We start from the raw sequence: 25,519 nt of genomic DNA on the forward strand, positions 1-25,519 counted from the left end.
TCTTCTGCATTGTTGGGTCTGGCATATCGCATCTTCCTCTTCACAATACCCCATAGATTTTCTATGGGGTTAAGGTCAGGTGAGTTTGCTGGCCAATTAAGAACAGGGATACCATGGTCCTTAAACCAGATACTGGTTGCTTTTCTGTTGGAAGTCCTGTTGGAAAATGAAATCTGCATCTCCATAAAGTTGGTCAGCAGCAGGAAGCATGAAGTGCTCTAAAACTTCCTAGTATACGGCTGCGTTGACCTTGGACCTCAGAAAACACAGTGGACCAACACCAGCAGATGACATGGCAGCCCAAACCATCACTGACTGTGGAAACTTTACACTGGACCTCAAGCAACGTGGATTGTGTGCCTCTCCTCTCTTCGTCCAGACTCTGGGACCCTGATTTCCAAAGGAAATGCAAAATTTACTTTCATCAGAGAACATAACTTTGGACCACTCAGCAGCAGTCCAGTCCTTTTTGTCTTTAGCCCAGGCGAGACGCTTCTGACGCTGTCTGTTGTTCAAGAGTGGCTTGACACAAGGAATGCGACAGCTGAAACCCATGTCTTGCATACGTCTGTGCGTAGTGGTTCTTGAAGCACTGACTCCAGCTGCAGTCCACTCTTTGTGAATCTCCCCCACATTTTTGAATGGCTTTTGTTTCACAATCCTCTCCAGGGTGCGGTTATCCCTATTGCTTGTACACTTTTTTCTACCACATATTTTCCTTCCCTTCGCCTCTTTATTAATGTGCTTGGACACAGAGCTCTGTGAACAGCCAGCCTCTTTTGCAATGACCTTTTGTGTCTTGCCCTCCTTGTGCAACGTGTCAGTGGTCGTCTTTTGGACAACTGTCAAGCCAGCAGTCTTCCCCATGATTGTGTAGCCTACAGAACTAGACTGAGAGACCATTTAAAGGCCTTTGCATGTGTTTTGAGTTGATTAGCTGATTAGAGTGTGGCACCAGGTGTCTTCAATATTGAACCATTTCACAATATTCTAATTTTCTGAGATACTGAATTTGAATTTGGGCTTTTCCTTAGTTGTCAGTTATAATCAGAGGTGGACAGTAACGAAGTAAATTTACTTGAGTATTGTACTTAAGTACACTTTTTGAGTATCTGTACTTTACTCGAGTATTATTTTTTCTGGAAACTTGCGACTTTAACTTCACTACATTTGAAAGACAAATATCGTATTTTTTACTCAACTACATTTATATCAAGGTCCCCAAGTAGAAAGTCGTTATATTTAGCAGTTTTTACAGTGTGTGCATTTTCAGATTCACTGAACCCTTTTTTTCTGCGAAAATCCGGCCTGCGATCTGCCAGTACCTTCCTGTGTTGCCAAGTGTTACAGTATTTCTAAGCCTGAAGTTGCTTTGAATGGACATTTGGCAGATTGTTTTTTTTTTGCGCAAATCTGGCAACCTCGGGATCTTCCCCGCTAAACTAATGTAAACGTCCGCGCTACTGCACAGCTAAAAGCGCTCTAAAAGGGCATGTGTTAACTCTTTAAAGCCCTTTGGAAAATTAACCATGTTTTTACTATAGTAACCATAACTATGGTATTTGCAGTAAAATCACAGTATCCACACATTTACTATTATCTCACTATAGTAACCATATGCTATTTGTAGTAAAACTTCAGTAACCACAAATTTACCATAGTTTCATTATATTAACTATAGGTTGATTTTTGTAGTTAAACTATGGCAATACAAATGGTAGGCTAATATATCTGTCAAAAATTGCTGCCCTCACTTTTCTAATATATATATATATATATATATATATATATATAAACTTTGGCCTACTGGTAAATTGCTGCTAAAAACTGGTCAGGGAAGTATACGAATCTGAACATTATTTTATTGTCAAAAATGATCAAAAAGTACGTTAAATGAAAACTTTGGAATCTAAACTGGGAATCAATAAGAATTGAAATCAATAAGCAGAATCAGAATCGGAATGGATAAAATTCAAACAATACCCAACCCTAGCCACATGTTGTGAAGTTCACTGATTTCTGAGTATTTTATGAACACTGATCAGTTGATGGCAAAATTCAAAAAGATGGTTATTTGGTGCAACCTTCACACCCGTGGCCTACTGAGAGAGTATGATCCAGTTTTCTGAAGAGACTAAAGGTTTGTTTTCTTTTCAATGTTTGCTTTGTTTGCCTAAAATGAACCATATCATAGACTTCAATATCTCTTTGAAAAAGAACTTTGTAACTTTTAAAAAAGTATTAAAATGAGTTCAATGTAGTTAACACTCCTGGTGTTAAATACAAAAATAAAGATGATTATCTTCATTCAGTTGTTCCATTTCTATAGGTTTGGTAACATAAAAGCTCTTAATTCCAAAGATAATACAAGCTAATCAGTGTATTCAGTAGGTTGCATTAGTGGCATAAGGTATTGTAAGTATACAACAATGCAACAATAAAACAATGCATTTACTTTTTACTTTTGATACTTAAGTACTTTTAAAAACATGTACTTCCGTACTTTTACTTAAGTAAAAATTTGTCTTTACAACTTTCACTTGTAGTGGAGTAGTATTTGACCAGTGGTATCTGTACTTTCACTCAAGTAAGGAAGTTGTGTACTTTGTCCGCCTCTGGTTATAATCATCAAAATTAAAAGAAATAAACATTTTAAATATATCAGTCTGTGTGTAATGAATGAATATAATACACAAGTTTCACTTTTTGAATGGAATTAGTGAAATAAATCAACTTTTTGATGATATTCTAATTATATGACCAGCACCTGTAATATTTCTTTTTGCAGTAACTAGTAGTGTAATTACTAATTACTAATAAGATTTCAGTAATAATGTTACAGTTACCATCAATAAAACAGCTAGTTGCTTAGTTATTTTTGATGCCTCAAAACCTACTTATTTGAAGTCCAACAATCCAATAAGTCCTAGATTTACTTTCATAATTTTCACACTTTCATGACATGCGGAGGCACATGGAATATGGAAAAGTTTACATTCAGCGGATGGGAATATTGCCATTACAATTGTTATACAAATTGTTTTTAACACATTATTAATATTATTACTGTTTCATTTTGCTGTCTAAAGACTGGATATTAATCACAATTATTTAATCCCATTGACTGCCATAGATTTTACCAGTAAATAATATCAATAAATAAATTACAGTAAATGATAACAATACATTTTTAAAATGATAACGCTAACATATATTTGGGCATTATATTTTCTTGAAATCCCTGTTCTAGAACATTCTGGATAGCAGAATTTGCACAGACATACTCATGGCTTTTGAGCAACAAAATCAGGATGATACACAGTCGTAAGACCATTTTAGTTTATATTAAAGCCTCTTCCATACACATACATCATATTGACTGTAAATGAATTAAACTGAACTGAGTAATCCCTTACCGTAGCATACAGGTAAAAAATAAAAATGCTGAGAACCCATTTCTCAAGTTCGTTCTTCCATCAGACCACTACGGAGTGCATGTAAATGTTGTGCATCACAAACCATAATTCTTCATTTTTAAGTCAATATCAAATCACAGAAAAAGCAGCGCTTCCCGGAGATTGCTCTGAGCAAACACACATACAGCGCCTCATATATTATGAACTGGACACATTGTGCGGATGAGGATGTCAGACGTGCTGAGCATCGCATCCGTTCATTCGGAGCCGTCTTGTGACGGCTGACTCGTCCCGCTCTTCTGTTGTAGACGGGTCGTATAGTGCAGATTTTTTTTTCAGCCATTTGCGTAGCGTTTTTCTGAAAAGTCATTTAATGGGGTGGGGAGCGGTGCGATGGCAGCTGCATGCTGGGAGAGCAGACACAGGGCTTTTCACGCCACCTGGGCCGGGCAGAGCAACTGAGCCGTGCAAAGCCTGAATAGAGGAAGTGCAAAGAGAAGTTCAAGCAATCTGCAGTACAGAGGAGTTGCCAAAAAATGTTGACTTTGTTGCATTCGTGCCTGTGTTCACCGCCTGCGATAAGGCTTTCGAGGGGCAGCGGCACGTGATCTCGGCCCTGAATTAATGCATTTGCATAATCCGCAGTGAATTACTCTGGCTATCACCTTTAAAAATCAGCATTTTTAAACGCATGTTTATATCTGGAAAAAACCACTGTCAGAATGTTTTGCTAAAAAGTACAGTGGGTCTTTTCAACAACCGTGACACACACACACACACACACACACAAAAGTAATTTGAAAGTTAATTACAGCATACAAATGCATTTAAAAATAATGATTTTGTCTCTCGTATAATGACATGTTTAAGGTACATTTAATTAATGTTGCCACTCATGAATGTTTTCTGTTTTCTGGTCGTTATACAGGAACTAAGCTAATCCTTTTGGCAAACCACATGTAAACCAATTTAGACTTTTCAGTCTATCAACTCACTGTTCATTATGGAGGAAATGTGAATTTGGTTTATTAAAAAATCCAGGGGAGGTATTCTACATGATCTTTGATATCTGAATGGTGTTCTTAAAATGTAATAATTATACAGCTATTTTATTTATTTGTTATTTAAGAACACACACACACACACACACACATGTACCTTTTTAAAACCAAATAGTTTAGATGTTACTTTTTTTAGTTTTCATGTTATAGATGTTACTATATGCATATTTTAACATGGCTGGAATGCTGTATTGACCAATCAACATCCGGGATGATGCTATTTGTTTTATGTTCAACTCAAGTTGCATTGCAGATGTTTTTTTGTTTTTTTTTGCTTTTTTTACTTTGCTCATTTGTTTTTAAAGTGCTATTGAACAACCTAGAGATCTAATCCAAAAAGACAGTCACATTAATTCTATTTGTGTATATACATAAGACTTCATTTGTGGAAAATTGAACATGCACGCTGAATATATTTTATGTGACAGCATGTCAACACCTATGAAGCTCTGGAGTGTGAGCTAACGCAAAAATGATTGTTTTCCTGGCAGGATTTTCCATTCTTCAAGCCATTATGGAGGCTGCAGTGGCAAACAACTGGCAAGTTACAGCGCGGTCGGTGGGCAGCATCACGGACCCCCAGGAGTTCCGGCGCATCATTGAGGAAATGGACAGGAGACAGGAGAAGCGCTACCTCATCGACTGTGAAGTGGACAGAATCAATGTCATCTTGGAGCAGGTAAAGTCTGCATCTCCCCCTGCCTGTTTCTTCACTTTTCTGGCAGTCTGGCTGATTTGACGACTCTTCCCTACCCATAATGCCCTGCATCTGAAGACTCATTCGTTTAGCAAGAATCCAGTCCCTGATTTATTAATATTCCTGAAGTCCATCAGTCTACCGTGTCGTTTCCACATGGATGACCTGACAGAGCTGTAGATGGGTTCTCTGAGCGTACAATTAAACTGAATGGGTGAGCAGATATTTGAGCACAACTGTCCTCTTCTCTTTGGTCTCTAATAGATCGGCACGGCTCTTTGATGTCTGTCTGTGAAGGGTAATCAGCCCCTGAATTGGAATGTCCTCGTTAGCGCTAATTTAAATGTATTAGCTCCAGTAGCACAATACCTCCTCATTGAATCTTTTGTTTCGCTTGCTTTTATGAATATGTTCTGCATCTAATTTTGATTCATAATATATATTTAGCATTAATTTACCATGGCCAGCATAATTCAGTTTTCTTTACTCTGGCAAATGATGTTGTCATTGCTGTATTTTTTGAAAAAAAGACTAAAATGACTGCTACAAACAATAGAGTGCAAAAGTAACTACCTGTTTTTATTTAAAAAAATTTCTTCTTGTTGTTTTTGTTTAGTTTTTTTTCTGCAGCCTGGGTTCCTGAAAGTACTTTCCCATTCATTTTCTCCATAGTGATTTCTAAGTTCTAAGCCTCAAACCACAACAGCCAGCTTTGAGATGAATCATAACTTTACAGCATATGCTTCAAAGACTGAATACATGTTTTATACATATAAATCTGGTGAGCATTTATAATTGATGTTAGTGTAAAATTTTATTGCAAAATATTCTTTTAAAAGTAATAAAATATGAGAAGATATTTTGGAAAAATGTGAGCAACCAAACTGTCGCTAGTCCTTATTGACTTCCATAGTAATATAGTATATAAACTATGGAGGCCAATGGGGACTAGCAAATGTTTGGTTACCATCATTCATCAAAATTTCATCTTTGTGTTCAGCAGAAGAAACTCATATAAGTTTGGAACAACTTGAAAGTGAGTAAATGATGAGATGGGAAGGTTTTTTTTTTTTTTTTATGAATTAAAATCTCACTGGTCCTCATTCATAAAACACAAGCACACTTTAATTTAAGGACCAGTTCTCACTATTAACTAGTTGTTTAGTAGTATGCATAAGAATAAGTTTGACAAACTAGCAGTTAGCAAAGGGGTAATTGGTCTTATTTTTGCATTTGACTTAGACTAATCTACAATTTAACTCAATTTAAAATATTATGGCCAGTCTCAAATAAAAAAAATTAGATGACTAACTTTTAAGACTAGACTTAACCTTTTATGCAACCGGCTCCTGGTCCCCAAACTAAAGTGTGATCAAACATTCTTACATAAATTCTCATGTCGATTAAAACATGAAAATATCTTGAGCTTGTGTTCACTACAGACCTTATTTCAGGCATTTAACCCATTCAAAAACCTATCGATTTCAGGATGATGAAACTAGAAGTGCTAAAATGCTTATTGCAAGATTTTGGCCTACAAAAATCCCTGCAGCCCTCTATAATCTGCATTTATTCAAAATTTGTCCCCTAAAACTTAATCTATGTCTTTTCAATAAGTCAGTGAAATAATTGCACCTCGTCTTTGCCTCTGGCTGTACCTTTCCTAAGGTTGCAGCAGTTTAAGGGTGAAAACGAGCAGGCAGGAGAGGAATTAGGGAAATTACAGCAGGAATCTTATGTTATTGCCCCCCGGGACACATGTTTTTAATCCCTTTTCCGACCTCAGCATGTATTGGCTAAACTGGATCTAATTGAACTAATCTCTCCGGCCCTGCTGACACTGATAGCCAAGATAAGTTTCTGGACTGCGGTCCTTCAGAGACCTGCAGCGAGACAGGAGAACCGCGCTATAGAGTTCTGCTCACCGTAATCCATCTGCATTTCGTGATCTCCAGCACAGACTGCGAATGGGAGCCGGCCTCCAGAGGGTTTCAACAGCTGAGTTAAGCTTCGCGAAGAGCAATGGTGACAGCTTTTACTGCCCTGCTATACTGAGTATGTCAACCCATCGCAATAATTTATAAGCAGTGCCCTTGCAGTGGGAGCGCGGAGGGGCTTGTGCCTTTTCAAGAGGAAAACTAGCTTGTGATCTGGGGTTTACACTCAAGATGTGTCATTTAACTCTGTATGAGCATGACGGCCTGTCATAAGCAGAGAGACATTCCATGTGTCATTCTACTGTATGTGTGAATATGGTAAATAGCTCTGCAAAATGGTACAAAATGCCAATATCTGCTTTGTGAAAGATTTGATGCAATCGCCAGGAGGATTTGGATGTGTCTCTGTAATGACTGAATATGAACGTGCACATTGTTTGATGAGTCTCAGAGCGTTTTTGTTGGGGCATTGGCTCCACCTGGGCTTTCTGTGCTGACGATGTAAAGACATCAACCTGTCCATCTTAATTTAGGGGATATGGTGGGATGAATAAATGACATCTGGGACTAACTTTGAGATACAATGTGCAGCACTAACTAGAGAGCCAGGATGTGTCGAGAGTGTGGGAGGAAAAATATTAAAATGCGTTGAGAGCCTGTGCTTCACTGAAGCCTTGCTAGATCTGCCACCATGAAGCATAAAGAATAGGTCTCTTCAGAGGATGGAGATGTACCTTTGAATTCATTCAGTTTGTGCATTTTGAGGTGATATGCCTGGCAAAAATAGATATACAATTGAAAGCAAAAACGGGAATCCACAAAATCAGAATAAAATATAACAGAATGTAATTTTTATTAATATCTCTAAATTTATAGAATAGGTTAAAGGGATAGTTCACCCAAAAATGAAAATTCTGTCATTAATTACCCTTATGTCGTTCCGAACCCGTAAGACCTTCTACTACTTTTTTGTGCAAAGAAAACAAAAATAACAACTTTATTCCACATTTTCATCTCTACTGCGTCACTTGTGGATGTGCATTCACAACAATACCATGACGCAACGTCATCACACCGGATCTGGGTCAGCGAATAATAAAGTCATTATTTTTGTTTTCTTTGCTCAAAAAAGTATTCTCGTAGCTTCGTAACATTACAGTTGAACCCCTGACGTCACATGAACTACTTTGTCGATCATCTTGCTACTTTTCTGTGCCTTGATCGTGGTAGTTCCCTTGCTGTATATGGGAGGGTCAGAGAGCTCTTAATATCTTAATTTGTGCTCCAAAGATAAACGAAGGTCTCACAGGTTTGGAACAACATGAGGGTGAGTAATTGATGACATAATTTTCATTTTTGGGTGAACTATCCCTTTAAATTTTATTTCAACAAAGTTGTTGAAATCAAATACGTATGCATTATCTGTAGGCAAAATTTGATGGGGATGTTGTCACAAATGCAAACACTTCTGATATTTGATCAATGGGGAATGGTTATCATGAGCTGAAATGGCCCAGCAGTCAAGTAATTGGTTTAGTAAATACATTAGTCTGTCACTTATTCCCAGTGACCTCATTCATTTATTTAAATCATTTATTTTTAGTGAAGATCCTATAATCATTGATCCAGTCAATGAAACAACTTTCAAATTAAAAGCTTTATCTGGTAGAAAGCAATTTCACATATAATAAAGCACAATGAATTAAACATGAAATTTACAAGTGGAAAAAAATGAAATTTTAGAAGAAGCTTAGAAAAACTTAAGTATTTTCTTGTAAAATGTACTCCAATATTATTTGATTTATTTACAACATTGAAAAATAATTTTTACAATGCAATTTTGGTCTGACTTGTAATAAATCATACATTAAAATGTGTTTAAAAAAATAATCATCATCATACATGACTCATTAAGAACTGGTTTTGCGCCAACCTTGTTTCACAAAGAAATGTTTCAGGGTTGAATGTTGCATGAAGGTCAGTGTATAAATGGCTAATAACAAACTTAAAGGGATAGCTCACGCAAAATAATTTTCTCACCCTCATGTCATGACAGAATTAATTTTTGAGACAGCGATCCCTTTAGCCCTGCAAACAGAAGCAAGCTGAAAAAGTAAGACTCAAAATAAAACAATGCTCGAGTCATCTGAGGTAAATCCTAAAGACTGGGGCCTTAAAATCTCTTAAAAGCTCACAGGCTCTGGAGAGCGTTTAACGTGTCACTTTAACAATCTAATGGGATTAGGGGGTTAGAGTTGTACCGCAGGAGGCAAACAGAGTGAGACGGAATGAAACGGGATTCAGGAACAGGCAATAGTCAAACATAGTAAAGAGGGTAATCCGAAATCTTAATTAAAAATACACTAACAGTAATCCACACACTCGTGTTTTTAGTTTTGATAGTCAAATATGCTCAAGTTGCAGCTGCTGAATTTAAAACCAGCTGTAATTCTTTCTTCAACCACAGAGACATGAATATGGGAAGAACAAACATAACACAGAACATCATGTACGTTGAGCTTAGACATGACTGAAACAAAGGACAACTGTATAAACATTAAGAAAGGAATGACCCTGTAGCACCTTGGCAGTTGCTGCAAAAAGTAAAGTAAAAACACACATGCAATCTATTTATATAGCTATTTTCTTTAGATGTAAATATTTTTAGACTTTTGCCTCCCCCAGCTCATTGAAAATACATGCTTGTGACGACATTTCTGCAAAATGCAAAAAAGTAAATAAATAAATAAATACGTAGCTGAAATGGACACTAGAGACAGTAAAATTTCCACAGCTTTTTATTCCTTTTCACACAAATTATGGTTTACAGGGTGAAGCTGATGATACACAGGGCAACTTTTTGAGCAATGTTGCCAGGTAACTTTGGTTAATGTTGGCATCAGTGGGCAACCAGGTGAGGCACAGGGCCCACGACCGATCTAAAGTATCCAGATAGAAATTTGTTACCCATTTTCAGTGGGAAAGTGCCAGAGCAACACTGCTTGAAAAAAAAAAAAGTTGCCTGGCAAAATTGCTCAAAATGTTGCCCCATGTATCATCAGCCTCACCCTGTTTTTGATTAAGAATTTTGACGAATTTTCGCACAGTTCCTTGCACAATATTATGTTATGCCTTCAAAGCAATTTTAAAATGCTGCAAGATTTGTTCAAAAATGACACTTTTTTGCTTACGCGATAGCGACACTTGTGAGGTGACGTGAAACTACGGTTCAACAAAACAGCTCAAACACATGTAAGTTAAAATAGCACGGTTGCACAAGCAAATGTATTTTTTATGTATTTTATATTTTGCTATCATTAACACATCTGGGTAGGTTTAGGGTTGGGTTTTGTATAGGGGGTTTGTTATTTTCAACATGACAAAGCATTGACATTTTAGCGGCACTCAATGGACATTTGAAGTCTGAACAGCCGCAATATCTACCTATAGCAATGAAATAAAAGCACCACAGTACCTGTACCAGCATAATAAAAGCCTGGCCACGGACATGTACTGAATGCGCGTTTTAGCACCACTCACTGGACGTTTCACTTTGAAACTGCTGAGAAACATGCAATAAGGTCCAGTATGTAATGTCAGTGTTGAAGAAATGTCACCACAAGCAAGTATTTTCAATGAGCCTGGGTTGACTTTTGCTCAGGTCTCCTGCTTCTCACATTTCCTGTCAAGAAAAGAATTCCAATAGTCTCACATGACTTCTCTAGTTTCAGAAGAGAGCTCAACAATGCCTCAAAGTTCAGCAAGATAACAAAATCTGAGATCAAATGTCAGTTATTTCAATATGAGCTCATCAAAGTTCCAAGACCAAAAATCTTAAAAAGAAAAAAACTCTTTTGTTGGAAAAACATAATGAACGGGTCATTGAATCATTGACTCATTTGTTCAAAAACACTGAATCATTCAAGAACACAACACCACTGTCTTGATCTGAAACAACATTTTTCTAAACAATCAATACTGACAATGTGTCAAAATGTAGGTCACTTAATATAACTTTAAATATTGCATATTTTAAAATATATTTATTTATTAAGTATATAACTTTGGTTAAAATATAAAAGAGTGACAGGACAAATGGGCATCTGGCTCAAAGCTGTGCTTGTAGGCTGTTCAAAATCGGATTGTGCGACCTAAAATCAGACAGATGGCCACCATAGTGATGTTACTGAGTTTAACAGGGACCAGACTCCATTGGCTGGGTCATCTTTCAGGTCAACCGGGGGTGGGAAATGATCACAGACCCCAGAGCAGGATTGATTTTTCAGCTCAAGATCTCACTCTACAACCTTTAACAGGAAAACATGGATATGGAGAGATTCTTAAAAACTTTAGATTTAATAAATAGATAGCCAACATTTGGTTTAATGATTTTAGATGGGTCACAGCTCTTTTGGGACAATTTTGAAGCATATATCGTAGATGAAAAGCCAGATTGGTGTTGAAAAGGCAGCCATTAGTGCCATTGGTCCACTTGATCCACCTTTAAAGATGACCATGTTCTTCTTAATATATATTTTTTTAAACTATCGACAACTATTACTTCAGAGGGCTCTCCACTATGAAAACAGTCAATAGTTCTGCCCCTCTTTATGTCAATTCCTTCTTTTTTGCTCCCATCAAACACTTTTTTTCTGCAGAGCTCATAAAAAATGTCTATCCATCCATTCATCCATCCATCCTATGTAGGGTTGCAGCAATGTTCAATGGACTCATCCTCAAACAAATGTCTAATTATGGCAAAATTAATTTTACTAAATTAATTTTGCAAAAAAAAAAGAGTGAAATGTATGATCGTTCAAACATTTCTATGAGGTTCAGACTCTATACAGTCATTGGTTTCCACTGGAATGCTTACTGATATTTACTGGGATGCTAGTGTATGCATATTCATTTTATTGATGGTATAACGGTTTTAAAGGATTATGGTTTGGAAGGTTTTACATGTTGCTTTTTAGTAAACCACTTAAATGTACATTGGATCATGCTTTGCATTGGATCAGCCCGATGTTGCAGTGGTGATTTGAGTAAAAACCAATATTAAAGGTGTCTAATGTTTCAGACAAGTTATACATGGATTCAAAGCTATTTGCATAGGCTAGTGTATTTAGTTTGTCTTTTGGAAAAGAGCCAGACCTGCTCAGCTCACAGAGGTTTAAATTCAAAGCAGCTGAGAGGACAGGAGAGGTACAGATGCTCCTGCCAGTTAATTAGAATGTATCCCCCCCGGGATCACTCCGGCTTCTGGCCTGCCCACATAAAAGCTAGCCTGAGGGAGCAAAAATGAAGATAACTGAGTGTTCTAGAGAGCTTTTGGAAAGCGTTTGGGGCCATTTGTCCTCCCCCAGCTTCAGCCCTCAATGAGTTTTGAAGAACGCTTATTGATTGGTCATGCCATGAGGTAAGTGTTGGAGGAGGAATTGATGATGCTGCAGCTTTTTTGTTACCCGAGCTGCACTCATGCTGTGAGTGAAATAAGACAAGGCCGGTAAATGACGGTTTAGACCCACTTCTGTTTTTGCATTCGGAATAATATATTTATTTAATGGTTATTTTCTTCCTATGCATTGTTATTTGTTTAGTTACAGTGCAACACTGCAGTGAACGTTCTCATATATATATATATATATATATATATATATATATATATATATATATATATATATATATATTCCAATTCTGTTCTATCTATCTGTCGTCTTTGTATTTATTAGTCTTCTTTGTATCTATCTGACCCTCTAACACCAGTTTTCTTTTTTTAATTCTATCTACTTGTTTTCTTTATAAAAACAAAAAAACACTTGCTACAAGTATAAAAGTGTCTGCTAAATAACTAAATGTATATATATATATATATATATATATATTCTTCTCCACAATATTCCATAACTGATTCAGCTTCAACTGCATAATATATAGACTTCATCCAAACTTTGTTTTGTAGCCTTAGGTGTGTGATCTTTTTTTTGTTTGTTTTCCTTCAGCTATAGTATTATGAGGAATCATCTTCTGAGATAAAGGAGCTTGTATTGTGAAAACAACTTTCAAAACCCAAAACTTCCTTCCCAGTCCACAAAGAGCAGCAATAAAAATGAGCTGTAAAAATTAATTGTTCTGAGTGATGTCAAACAGATAAATATATATTTCAGTCAAAGTTTGGCATCATAAACCATTCAGAGAGAAATCAGAGAAATTCTGGAAAATGGTAATTGCGTTAAATTATTTTTTTGCCACTATTTTTGCCACATATGCTAACTAATTGTCTCCTATAAAGTGTGTAAATCTTTCTAAATTACATTACATCACGTATAGAATGTGTAGCATTCATTCTAATCAACACTGATGATGTCATTGCAATATTTGCATGCAATATTGGCCTTCCTTTTTAAATTAATTTACATATTGAATTATTGTGATTGATCTTTTCTTTCTTACATTCTTTAGTCATTAATTTAGCCTGTTTCTATCAGCCTCTCTCCATTTCTCTCTCTAATGCTATATTTTACCAAAAATTTGAACACTCTTTTGCTGCCTTGCAAGCACAGATATTTCCTCTAGGAAATGCAAATCTAGTTGTTGTTGTTTTTTTTTTTTATTATAATTTATTATTCATTTTCGTTTTCTTCTATGGTACTATCTAATATCATTTTCTTCATCGGAACCCAAGAAATGAAACCCTAACCGCTCACTGCAGGGAAGAGCAATTATATAGTCCTGCTATGCCATTTAACATCATTTTCCTAAAACAATCAAACTGTTTTTGCAGTTATTGCGCTCGAGTCCTAATCCCAGCTCTGCGTATTTTAGCTAAAGGTCACGCCTGAGCTGTAATGACCCAGCGGTCTGACGTCTGGTTTACTGAACCTCTGGACTGAATGCTTTACGATTGCTTTCATTTGGGCTCATGCGCTGGGCTCTCTCTGTCAGACCCGTGTGAATAGGTTCTGTCTGTGGGCGAGCACAGGGTCACTCTGGTCTGTCTTTGCCCGTCACGACAGGGTGAAAACTACCCTCAAGGACACCCAATCTCTTTCTGGCTGGTCAATACAAAGGTGGCAATGCTAGAGGTGGGATCAATGTGCCAGCGAGGGGAGGAAGATTACAAAGTGAGTGCAGGAATCTTCGGGTATTTACTTCACATTAACTCGGAGCACAACTGTAATCCAGCCCCATAATGCCTCTCAGAAATCAGCCCACCTTCATCCGTCTATGTTACATGCTGGGATTTCAGTAATCTGCTGCTGTGAAATATTATAGTTATGAATATTGTCATTTAAAGTGCCCATATTATGTTCAGTTACAAGTTCATAATTTTATTTTTGGGCTATGCTAGAATACATCTGGATATTTTCAAGATAAGCTCATTACTTTTGTAATTCTATACACTGCAGCATCATACCTTTTTGCCCACTGCCTGAAGCATTCTGTTTTAGCTCCCGTCTCTTTAAATCCAACTCTGTCTGCTCCAGCCCAGTATTTTGTGTCTGGTCAAACATTTAAAGTGTGTGTTTGAAATGTTACGGCTATTACCATAATCAGGTTTTAGCTCCTGAGGCTTCATGAGCAGCTGGAAACAATAACTATGGCATCTCTATAGTACATCTATACGATGTGTTTTGCCCTTGCAGTGAAAAAAAAACAAAAACAAAAAAACAGCATCTTCTCGACATATCAAAATCACATACCCAGCTGTTGTTTGAGGGCAGACAAAAGCAGCCAGTAGATGGGCATTATGCAAATGTGTAACATGATGACATACCTAAGTCCCAGAAATAATGGAAGAACTACCAATGAGGCAACTGTTTTCTTTTTTGGAAGTGTCTTTGGTGTGGACTGTTTACATGCACAAGCAACTACTGTATATTACACATAAACCCTGTTGAAAAAAACAAAAACAAAAACAGCATCTTCTCGACATATCAAAATCACATACCCAGCTGTTGTTTGAGGGCAGACAAAAGCAGCCAGTAGATGGGCATTATGCAAATGTGTAACATGATGACATACCTAAGTCCCAGAAATAATGGAAGAACTACCAATGAGGCAACTGTTTTCTTTTTTGGAAGTGTCTTTGGTGTGGACTGTTTACATGCACAAGCAACTACTGTATATTACACATAAACCCTGTTGAAAAAAAAACAAAAACAAAAAAACAGCATAAGCTGCTTAGGTATGTTTTGAAGAATGGCAGCTGGTTTGAACTGGTTTAAGCTGGTCCTTAGTTGGTCAGATGCTGGTTTAAACTGGTTATGAACTGTTCCTGAGCAGAAGCTAGTTCCTTAGGATCAGGTTAGGACCAGCACATGACCAGCTTAAACCAGCTGAAACCAGCTTTCATGCTTCAAAACATACCTAACCAGCTTGTGCTGTTTTTTTTTTTGTTTGTTTGTTTTGTTTTGTTTTTGTTTGTTTTTTCAACAGGAAACGGAAAGTTAATTTATTTTTATTTTTTTTATAAAAATAAATGCATAATCACCTAGCATCAAAGACCACTGGTTATTTCAAGGACTGGTTCACTCCAAATGTAAATTCTGTCATGTCTTCTGTTAGCGCTAGTATTCTGCGCCGTGTGCACGTCAGGTCTCGGTCTGGACCCTTTGAATGGAATCGTGTAATTAGACCCTGGCTGTGTCCACATCAAGGTTGTAGAGTGGTCCTGCTGGCCCGCAGGCTGTGAAGTTCAGTCGTGATCTCTGTTCTTCCGCCAGCTCTCGCTCAGGTGTGAGGAGCCTGCAGCAGTATTTGTTTGTGGGACAGGACTGATAACCTCACTGGCTCCAAAAACCTTCAGTGGAGCCAAAAGTCAAGGGCATTATGGCAAAAGAGCATCAGAGACGATACGGCTGCATCATTAGATCACAGTCTTTTATATTTTGGGGAAGCGTTAAATGTTTGGCCAAAAATGAAAATTCTGTCATTATCAACTCACCCTTATGTTGTTCCAGATCTATAGGAGGTTGTCTCTTCTGTGGAATAAGAAAGGAAACAGATGATATACTGTAGAATATTCATCAAAAATCATTTAGTGGAAAGGACAAAAAAGTGTCTCTAAAAGTACTGCAAGTAATCCAAATGAGTGTGCTGTAATCCACTTTATTTAAATTCCACTTTAGACATTCTACTAAATATAACTTTGAAACTACCTGTACATGTCAACTCACTGTAATGAACTGTAATTCATTTGCAACTCTCATTAGAGTATCAGTAGACAGTTAGGGTTAGGGTTAGTAGAATAAGTTGACATGCAGAGTTGCTTAGTCAGTTGAATGTGTGTTGGAGCATCAAAATAAAGTGGTAGCAGATATTAAGAAGACAGTCTACTAATACCTAAAACTCTAATGACTGCTTGTTGACATGTAGTTGCAGTTACTTATAGTTAGTAGAATGTCTAAAGTGAACTATCAAAATAAAGTGTTACCCTAAATTGTGTTAAATAAATATTTGTGTGGTTTGACATCAGAGAAGCTGAATGGCATTGGTTCTCTCTTAATCACTAATAATGCACATGTTTTATAGATACGTGTATAAGAATTTTGAAACAAGTGAAATTTAGTATTTCCCCTAAAAAAATAAAAAAAGCTATCATGTGTTTGCAGAACACTTACAATATGGTGCAAGAGTCATATAAACGTTTTATGATGCTTTTTGTTCTCTTTTGGACTTGACAGTGCCTAGTCACTGTCTACTCCTTTAAGAAGATATGAGACATGAAAATTGTGTGACAAGAGGTACATTTTTGTGGGAACATGTTGTTCTGTCTAAAATGGTGCAATCGCTCAAGTTATTGCCCATTGCTCATTACTGCTTTCTCCATGCACTTTCCTTCATGATCTTCAGCTCAGGAGCACTATGATATTATATCCATTTCGTAGCATGATATGAATTTGCAGTTTTTTCAAAGCAGATTTACAGTATTTAACAAGGAAATAGTGTGTCAAAATAGTGTGCCGTTCTCCTCTGGCCAGACGAAACCAGCAGTTTAATTCAAGGTTGCATAAGTCAGATTGTGCAGAGGACTCATCTAGTTCCCATGTGTCCCATGTGAGATCTTACCTTGGGGTTCAAAATTAATCATGAGGACACATCACCCAGGATCATAAATAGCAAAATTACGACCTTGAAGTGATCATTGTTTGTACGCTTCACTAATGGCCACAAATGAAAGGGGTCTGAGGTGAAGGTCACACAGTCAGATCAGGTCAGTCGTCGGTGCACCCGGCCCAGCTGTGACGCCCTTTGTTCATGCGTAGGAAGTCAGAGACATGTAGGGTTTTGTCCATGTGTATTCCCGTTGGCCAGCGTACAGTAGCAAGACACATCAAAGACTGTCAGCCGCTGCATGTGGAAATATCCATCAATGTTGAGTGCCTTTGTCACTTAAGACAGTGTAAATGGAGAGGGGAGCTCACCTGAGGGACGATATAAGGCCCCTGCGCTCTTCTTACATGGATTGTAAACTGTTATTGATTCTCTTTCCTGTAGGTTGTGGCACTCGGAAAGAACAGTCGGGGCTACCATTATGTTATTGCCAATCTGGTGAGTTTCAGAAATAATGGAAATTCAATGACAAATAACAGTATTCAAGAAGATTACAGTGGTTCTCAACCACATTCCTGGAGGACCCCAAACACTGCACATTTTGCATGTCTCCTTTGTCTGACACACCCATTTCAAGTCTGTGAGTCTCTACTAATAAGCAGGTGACCTGCATCAGGTGTGTTTGATTAAAGAGACATGCAAAATGTGCAGTGTTGGGGGTCTTCCATGAATGTGGTTGAGAACCACTGGTGTAATATATGTATATATGTTTGGTTTTTGTACAACCTGAATTCCAGAAATGTTGGGACGTTTTTTAAATTTGAATAAAATGAAAACTGAAATAATTTCAAATCACATGAGCCAATATTTTATTCACAATAGAACATAAATAACATAACAAATGTTTAAACTGAGAAATATTAAATTTTTATGCACAAAATGAGCTCGTTTCAAATTTGTTGCCTGCTACAGGTCTCAAAATAGTTGTAATGGGGGCATGTTTACCATGGTGTAGCATCTCCTCTTCTTTTCAAAACAGTTTGAAGACGTCTGGGCATCGAGATTATGAGTTTCAGGAGTTGTGGTGTTGGAATTTGGTCCCACTCTTGCCTGATATAGGTTTCCAGCTGTTGAAGAGTTATTGGTCGTCTTTGACATATTTTTCATTTAATGATGTTCCAAATGTTCTCTATAGGTGAAAGATCTGGTCTGCAGGCAGACCAATTCAGCACCCGGACTCTTCTGCTACGAAGCCATGCTGTTGTAATAGCTGCAGTATGTGAGTCCGGCTGAAATACACAAAGCCTTTCCTGAAATAGGCGTCATCTGGAGGGGAGCATATGTTGCTCTAAAGCCTTTATATACCTTTCAGCATTCATAGTGCCTTCCAAAACATGCAAGCTGCCCATACCGTATCCACTTATGCACCCCCATACCATCAGAGATGCTGGCTTTTGAACTGAATGCTGGTAACACGCTGGAATATCTCCCTCCTCTTTAGCTCGGAGGACACGGCGTCCATGATTTCCAACAAGAATGTCAAATTTGGACTCGTCTGACTATAGAACACTTTTCCACTTTGAAACAGTTCATTTTAAATGAGCCTTGGCCCACAGGACACGACGGCACTTCTGGACCATGTTCACATATGGCTTCCTTTTTGCATGATAGAGCCTTAGTTGGCATCTGCAGATGGCCTGGACCCATTTAGTAATGTTAATGACAGAATCCTGCCGATGAGTGATGCAGTGTCGTCTGAGGGCCTGAAGACCACGGGCATCCAACAAAGGTCTTCGGCCTTGTCCCTTACGCACAGAGATTTCTCCAGTTTCTCTGAACCTTTTTATGATGTTATGCACTGTAGATGATGAGATTTGCAAAGCCTTTGCAATTTGACGTTGAGGAACGTTGTTTTTAAAGTATTCTACAATCATTTTACGCACTCTTTCACTGATTGGAGCCTCTGCCCATCTTTACTTCTGAGAGACTCTGCCTCTCTAAGACATCCCTTTTATAGCTAATCATGTTACAGACCTGATTTCAATTAACTTAATTGGTTGCTAGATGTTCTCCCAGCTGAATCTTTTCAAAATGTCTTGCTTTTTCAGCCCTTTGTTGCCCCCGTGCCAACTTTTTTGAGACCTGTAGCAGGCATCAAATTTGAAATGAGCTCATTTAGTGGATAAAAGTGTAACAATTCTCCTTTTAACATTTGCTATGTTCTCTATGTTCCATTGTGAATAAAATATTGGCTCATGTGATTTGAAAGTCTTTTACTTTCATTTTATTAAAATTTAAAAAACGTGCCAACATTTCCGGAATTCAGGTTGTAATTTGTATATGATTGTCAACAAAATTTTATAACTCTAAAAAAAGAGTGTAAGTGTAATCAGTAAAAACTAACAAGTACTTTTATGTATTTCTACACACTTTCGATACACAAGGGTCATTTTTGTTTTCTCCTAAAGTGATATATTTGAATCATAAATATTGGTTTTCTTATTGTTCTACCAATTTAACAACCTTATATAATATATAATACTCGTCCATACTCAATATACCACAAGGAACCTCAGTGATTTAACCCCTTTTGGGTTTTGAACCAGAAACATTGAGTTGAATCTATTTTCACATAAGGATTGTTATATTGCCATCATCTCATGGATCCTAAGCTTGCTTCTTTCCATCATCTTTTTCCTCAGGGCTTCACCAACATCAGCCTGGACAAGGTTTTTCTCGGTGGAGCAAACATTAGTGGCTTCCAGATAATCAATCCCGAAAACACAGTTGTTCAACAGTTTCTCCAGAGATGGGACCGTCTAGATGAAAGAGAGTTTCCTGAAGCTAGAAACACACCTCTGAAGGTCTGAAACTACTGCTTAAAAACAACAACAACAATCATTGTTGTTGTCTCTTCTTCTGATCTTTGACTTTTTCTTTCTTTGCCCATTTTCTTTATTTTCCTTCCTTGCAACAGTCGATATATTGATATTCAGTCCAAGGTGCTATTAAAACTAGGGCTCAATTTGCATCTAATTAAGCAATGATCATGAGATGAATAGATTTTTAATGCTGTTTTAATTAAGGTTTTATTGTGGATGGGTGGATAAGAAATGACCATGCTCTCATCGAACTGGCAAGCAAGTTTAAAATCACCTGAATGTTAAAAAAATGTCCAAGTCACCCCAAAAATCAAGGGAAAATTTTAATTATATTTTGCTTTAAAAAAAAACAAAAAAAAAAACTTTTAGGTGCCCTGTACATATTTTGCACTGTGACATTTTTTTTTTTTCATTAATTTCTCACTGTGAAAAATCACACTTGCAGTAATACACATTTTCTAAGTCTTTTCCAGGACAGTTTTTTAATGAAGGCATCAAAAGGCATTTTGAATTGAGAATGTAAATGCACAATGTCTCCTTTGATGTTACCTTTGTTATATTACGTTTATTTTAGCCGCTAAATTCCTCACTACAGTCGCTTTGAAGAAATACAAAACAATACAATAGCGTAGCTCACGGCAAATTAGCAGATGCCAGCTCGTTCTCTTTTCTTGGTTGAAATGGGATGTAATTACAGGTTACACCCATGAACAACAATAGCAGCAAAACCCTGTAGAGTCTCACATAAACTAAACATTTTACATATCTCTGTAATTAGAAACCTGGTTAACACTCTTTACATAGCAAGAAACAATGCACAAGCTACATCCCTGAAGTGTGTCTTCTTTTGTTGCATTTGCCAGCTATGATTACATGCAGCAATGCATCGCAATTATCCTTCATTATGTACATCAACATGGGCTTGTAGACCTGGAAGAGGGCAGCTTATTTTAACCCTCTTCGATGTGTTTACTTACAGATAATGTGTTTGCTTATTTTAAACTGCTCTAACAAATAACTGTTAATGTGAGGTGCTTAACGGTTGTTGTGTACAGTACACTTCAGCGCTGTCTTATGATGCTATCCTGGTCATTGCGGAGGCGTTCCGATACCTGCGACGCCAGCGAGTAGATGTGTCCAGACGAGGCAGTGCGGGCGATTGCCTAGCTAACCCTGCGGTCCCTTGGAGCCAAGGCATCGACATTGAACGAGCTCTCAAAATGGTAAAACGTCTATCTTTTCTTTTTTCTCATGCAAGATTCTGAGTGCTTAAGCTTTTATGAAAATGACAATAACCATTTGCAATCTCTCAATGTGTAATTCAGATTGTCAGAGTGAGTACTTTGAAATGAATTATGCCTCTGTATGATTCATATGCGTTATTCCGACACATCCAGTACAGACATACCTGTAACAAATGAAACATCTCTAGTTGAGTAGCAGAGTATTAATTTTGTTCGTTTGTGTTACATAAAAGGCGATCTTACGCTGAAATGTGTTGCTTTTGAAATCACGCTGAGTGCTCGTTGCCGCAGTTGTTGTCAGTTACGGCTCGTGCACGGACAAGTGCTTCTGTCCCGTTCGTTCCATTGAAACCACAAAATAAAATGCACACAAACATGTCCCTGCCTTTGATATACAATCACTGGTGAACGCATTTGGTTTTAATTACTAAAAAAAAAACAGACGATGTGACATGCTTAACAATATCTACCACCTGAGTATTATTCCACTCGCAAGCTTTCAGCAGAGCTGCGTACATCACTGTCCTGAAGAATTTGTACTAGGATACATAATTAGTTTGATGTATAGATGTAACTATTGCATTAAAAACGTTTCTATATGAATTCCGTGTCAATAAATTAAACTCAATGTACTATTCAAATTGATTTGTGATGTCATATATGCTATTTTTGGCTTGTTTGACCAAGTGCAGTGTAAAATGCACACATCAGATACGGGTCACTTTTAAAAGAAATGTAAGCACGTCGTCCAAAAAATCAGATATAGTCACAAAATCGGAATTGGTCATCAAGACCTGCAGTGTAAATGCAGCCTTTGTGTTGTCGTTTCTGGCAGGTCCAGGTGCAAGGGATGACTGGCAATATCCAGTTTGACAGCTTTGGTCGCAGATCAAACTACACTATTGATGTTTATGAAATGAAAACAGGGGGCCCAAGAAAAGTAAGTCATCAGTAAATCTGTCCATTTGTTGGGTAAGCTTTGTAAAGTCAGTGTGAGAACTCAAACCGGGATCCATTTCAATATGTGTATGCTAGTTTACTTAAAGTCTGAGGAACAAAAATAAATAAATAATTTAAAATGTATAGTTATTCTCAATAGAGAAAATAGACCAAAAATACTGGTGACTCATCTTGCACTCATCTTACACTTGACTTAGCAAAAATTAAGTCAAGACATCACAGGTGAATTGAATAAAAACCTCCCCAGTTAATTCATAAAAGTACATTATTACATTTTGTATTACAAATCTTCTGAAATGTTATGTTTAAATATGTAAATGAAGTATTATCTACTTAAAAATCCACTAATATGCATACATTTGCAGAACAGAAATCTGAACATTGCTCAAAATTAGTTGTTGTTTCATTTTGTTGACTTACTGTGTAAGAGTTAAATGTTTTGTTTTGTTTTTCTCTCTCTTTTTATCACTCCATAAATCAGAAAATACTGTCAACAGCCAGAATAATAAATACATTTTCACCATAGCAATAAAATGTTATATAAATCAAGCAAATGATATATGAGCAAACCATCTGTAAAAACCTTAAGAGTATAGATAGAAAGAAAGTCTGGTGTGTGTAAATGAAGTGTATATTTCTAGGTCAGTGTTGGAATGAAAGAAAGAAAGAAAGAAAGCGAAATAAAGAAAGAAATACAATTCACAATAGTGCATGAAAACAATGTTGTAGCTGGACAAGTCCTTCAATATGTCTTAACTTCTAATTTCAATAAGAAATACATAACAGAAAATAAAACTGTGCTCATCTTTAAAGCCACTATCCCCATTTAAAACAGTTTACTACCTACCACTTACAGCAGCTTGAATCAACACAACCAGTATTCATCAGCTTTCTTGTGAGCTAATAGAAACTGCCCTTTATAACACAGCAATCCAGCAACAATCACCACGGATGAGAGTAGTTTAGCCTAAGGTTAGATGGGGTCAGTGTCGGTAAGGAGAAGTGCATTGACAGTGGCTGTCAGAAGTGATGTACAAGACTGTGTTGGACCCCTCTGCAATGTCACCTCAGTGATGCCCTAGTGGCTACTGCTATGCTAACGGTTCTGACACATGCCACTCAACCGTTAAACAGCTCCAGCATATAGCGAAAAGGAAACATACAGCACGCTCTTGTGATAACAGAATGCGTAAATCATTAAAACCTAACCAAGTTTATTTTTTGTTGAGAAGAATTATATCCAAGAGTAACTTCCAGATTCTGCATCCCTGAAAATTCCACCATAAGCATTTTTTTTTTTTCTATTTAACAAATGTCAGCCAAGAATTTGCCTTTTTTGTTTAACTCCAGGCAATAACAGCCGCAGCACGGAGACCTAATACTTTTTTAATGAACACAGTCTTATGAGAGTACACATCCACAACAGCCTCCTTAGCCGAACAGAAGGGCTGGGGGTGGGGGTGGGGTTGGTAGTTAGCGTTAATGCAGTAAAAATGTCTGCTGTTTGATAATAACGCAAATGTTTTCCCTTTGCAGATTGGATACTGGAACGAGTTTGAGCGCTTTGTTAATATAATGGATCAGCAGTACACCAACGATTCCTCAGTGGAAAACCGAACAATTGTGGTCACTACTATTATGGTACACGCTCCATGACGTTTTAAACGTGTCGCATATTCTGCCCATCAGGGTCATGGTGTTGACTCCTAGATTGATACATTCTGTCCTGGGCGGGTAGAAGCACATTTCTTTTGTGTTGCTTTCCATCCACTCATTACACGTTGAAACAGTCGAACGCGAGGAAACGCGACGCATGAGTGTTTCAACTGTATCCGTGTGGGTGTCAAAGCATTTTGATTTTCCATATATCAGTGGCCTGTCGTAGCAGTGACATCACAATAACGGCATTAGGTATGATGGTTTTACATTGACATCATCAAAGTAGACATGCAATGCATATGTAGGTAAGACTTGTTTCCACTCATCAAGTAAATGGTCAATGACACATGAGCTATAACAGCAAGCTAACGCTTACTGCGACAATGAAGGGTTCGATGGTTTGCCCCCGGCAAAGTTAAAGCGTATTTGAGCAAGGCCAGGTATGAGGCCCCTGCACAGATCCACTTTACATTGACCGGAGGACTGCTCGGTGCTGACGTATCACTTCATCTCCTGCCGTTAATGACATTAGCTTTAGCATCAGCCTCCAATTGGCAAGGCCAACACGCATCTCTGAGGAATTCAAATCAATGCTCACGACATCATCCCGTGTAAAACAACAATCGCTCGTAATTGTTTTGTTTCACCAAAAACCAAGGTCAGTCTTTCAAATGACTTGAATGTGAGCAATTAAACCAGCAGCTGTCGGTTATTCCATCAGAGGGATTCAGGAGGAAAACAATCGCACAAAGGATGAGGTGAGAGGATACATTCAGCACAGAACAAACAAACCATTGCTAACCCACTGGCACCCTAATTGTCTCTGACTCTAATGGGATGCGTTCTCTCTGCGAGAAGCCATATTGTTTGGTAATAATGATGTGCTTAAAAAAGCAAGCCGCTGCCGCAATGTTTGAAATGGGGGGCGAAAGAGAGGATAAAACCAGCTTGCGCAATTTTCTTTGTTCAATTCTGTTTGTCGACAAAGTGCTTTTGAGTTTGGATCCTAACAATGGCTTTGTTTTTGCTTTGGTTTGTTTCCCTACTGAAAAGACCATATACTGTGTTTTTGGATGCTGGTCCACAGCATGGTACGCTGGTATGCTGCTGGTGTTCTTACCAGACTGTTTATATAGCTAAACCTGTAAATCAGCCGCTATCACTAAAACGGTCATGCTAGTTGACCTGTGCTGGTCCAACAGCTAGACCTAAACAGCAGTAGACACCTAACCAGCAATACCCGGCATAAACCAGCCAGAAATGTATGCTGGTATAAGCTGGTCTTTTTAGCAGGGCTATGTTCAATGTTCTTTCTGTTGGAATGATGAAGGCTTCTGTCGCATATAGGTGCAACGTGCTTGAATGTGTCTGAACAGAATCAACACTATGATTCCTCTGCAGTCACTGCCATTTACTTCATGAATCGGATTCCTTCTCACTTCATTCGTTCTTGCCTACCTCACCTCTCACCCTCAACTGCCAATGCATCTCAGACCCCTGGGATATTGCACCACGGCCGTGTGTGTGTTTGTGTGTGTGTGTATGTGTGAGAAAGAGAGAGAAGCAGAATCAAACCTACTTTGATTTGTCTCCAGTGTTGCCTAATG

General features: G+C 37.7%; 1 protein-coding gene and 1 long non-coding RNA gene across 5 annotated transcripts in view; one reads left to right on the plus strand and one right to left on the minus strand.

Moving 5' to 3' along the window:
• gria3b (glutamate receptor, ionotropic, AMPA 3b) overlaps positions 1-25,519 on the plus strand; it is a 116,658-nt gene that overhangs the window by 59,607 nt on the left and 31,532 nt on the right. For all 4 annotated transcript variants that reach the window (XR_009274170.1, XM_058797932.1, XM_058797933.1 and 1 more), the window contains exons 4-9: positions 4,969-5,156; positions 17,612-17,665; positions 19,870-20,031; positions 21,105-21,272; positions 22,129-22,233; positions 23,790-23,894. Coding sequence is in view for 3 of the 4 variants with exons in the window: in XM_058797932.1 (XP_058653915.1) it covers positions 4,969-5,156; positions 17,612-17,665; positions 19,870-20,031; positions 21,105-21,272; positions 22,129-22,233; positions 23,790-23,894 (782 nt within the window). In the remaining variant the exon portion in view is untranslated. The remainder of the gene's footprint in view (positions 1-4,968; positions 5,157-17,611; positions 17,666-19,869; positions 20,032-21,104; positions 21,273-22,128; positions 22,234-23,789; positions 23,895-25,519) is intronic.
• LOC131553341 (uncharacterized) lies at positions 15,705-17,647 on the minus strand. The gene is made up of 4 exons (XR_009274171.1): positions 17,539-17,647; positions 17,183-17,464; positions 16,059-16,095; positions 15,705-15,914 (listed from the first exon to the last, which is right to left on the minus strand). It is a non-coding gene; the product is annotated as an uncharacterized LOC131553341 (long non-coding RNA).

Source organism: Onychostoma macrolepis, chromosome 14, assembly GCF_012432095.1.
Source record: "Onychostoma macrolepis isolate SWU-2019 chromosome 14, ASM1243209v1, whole genome shotgun sequence".
NCBI lineage: Eukaryota > Metazoa > Chordata > Actinopteri > Cypriniformes > Cyprinidae > Onychostoma > Onychostoma macrolepis.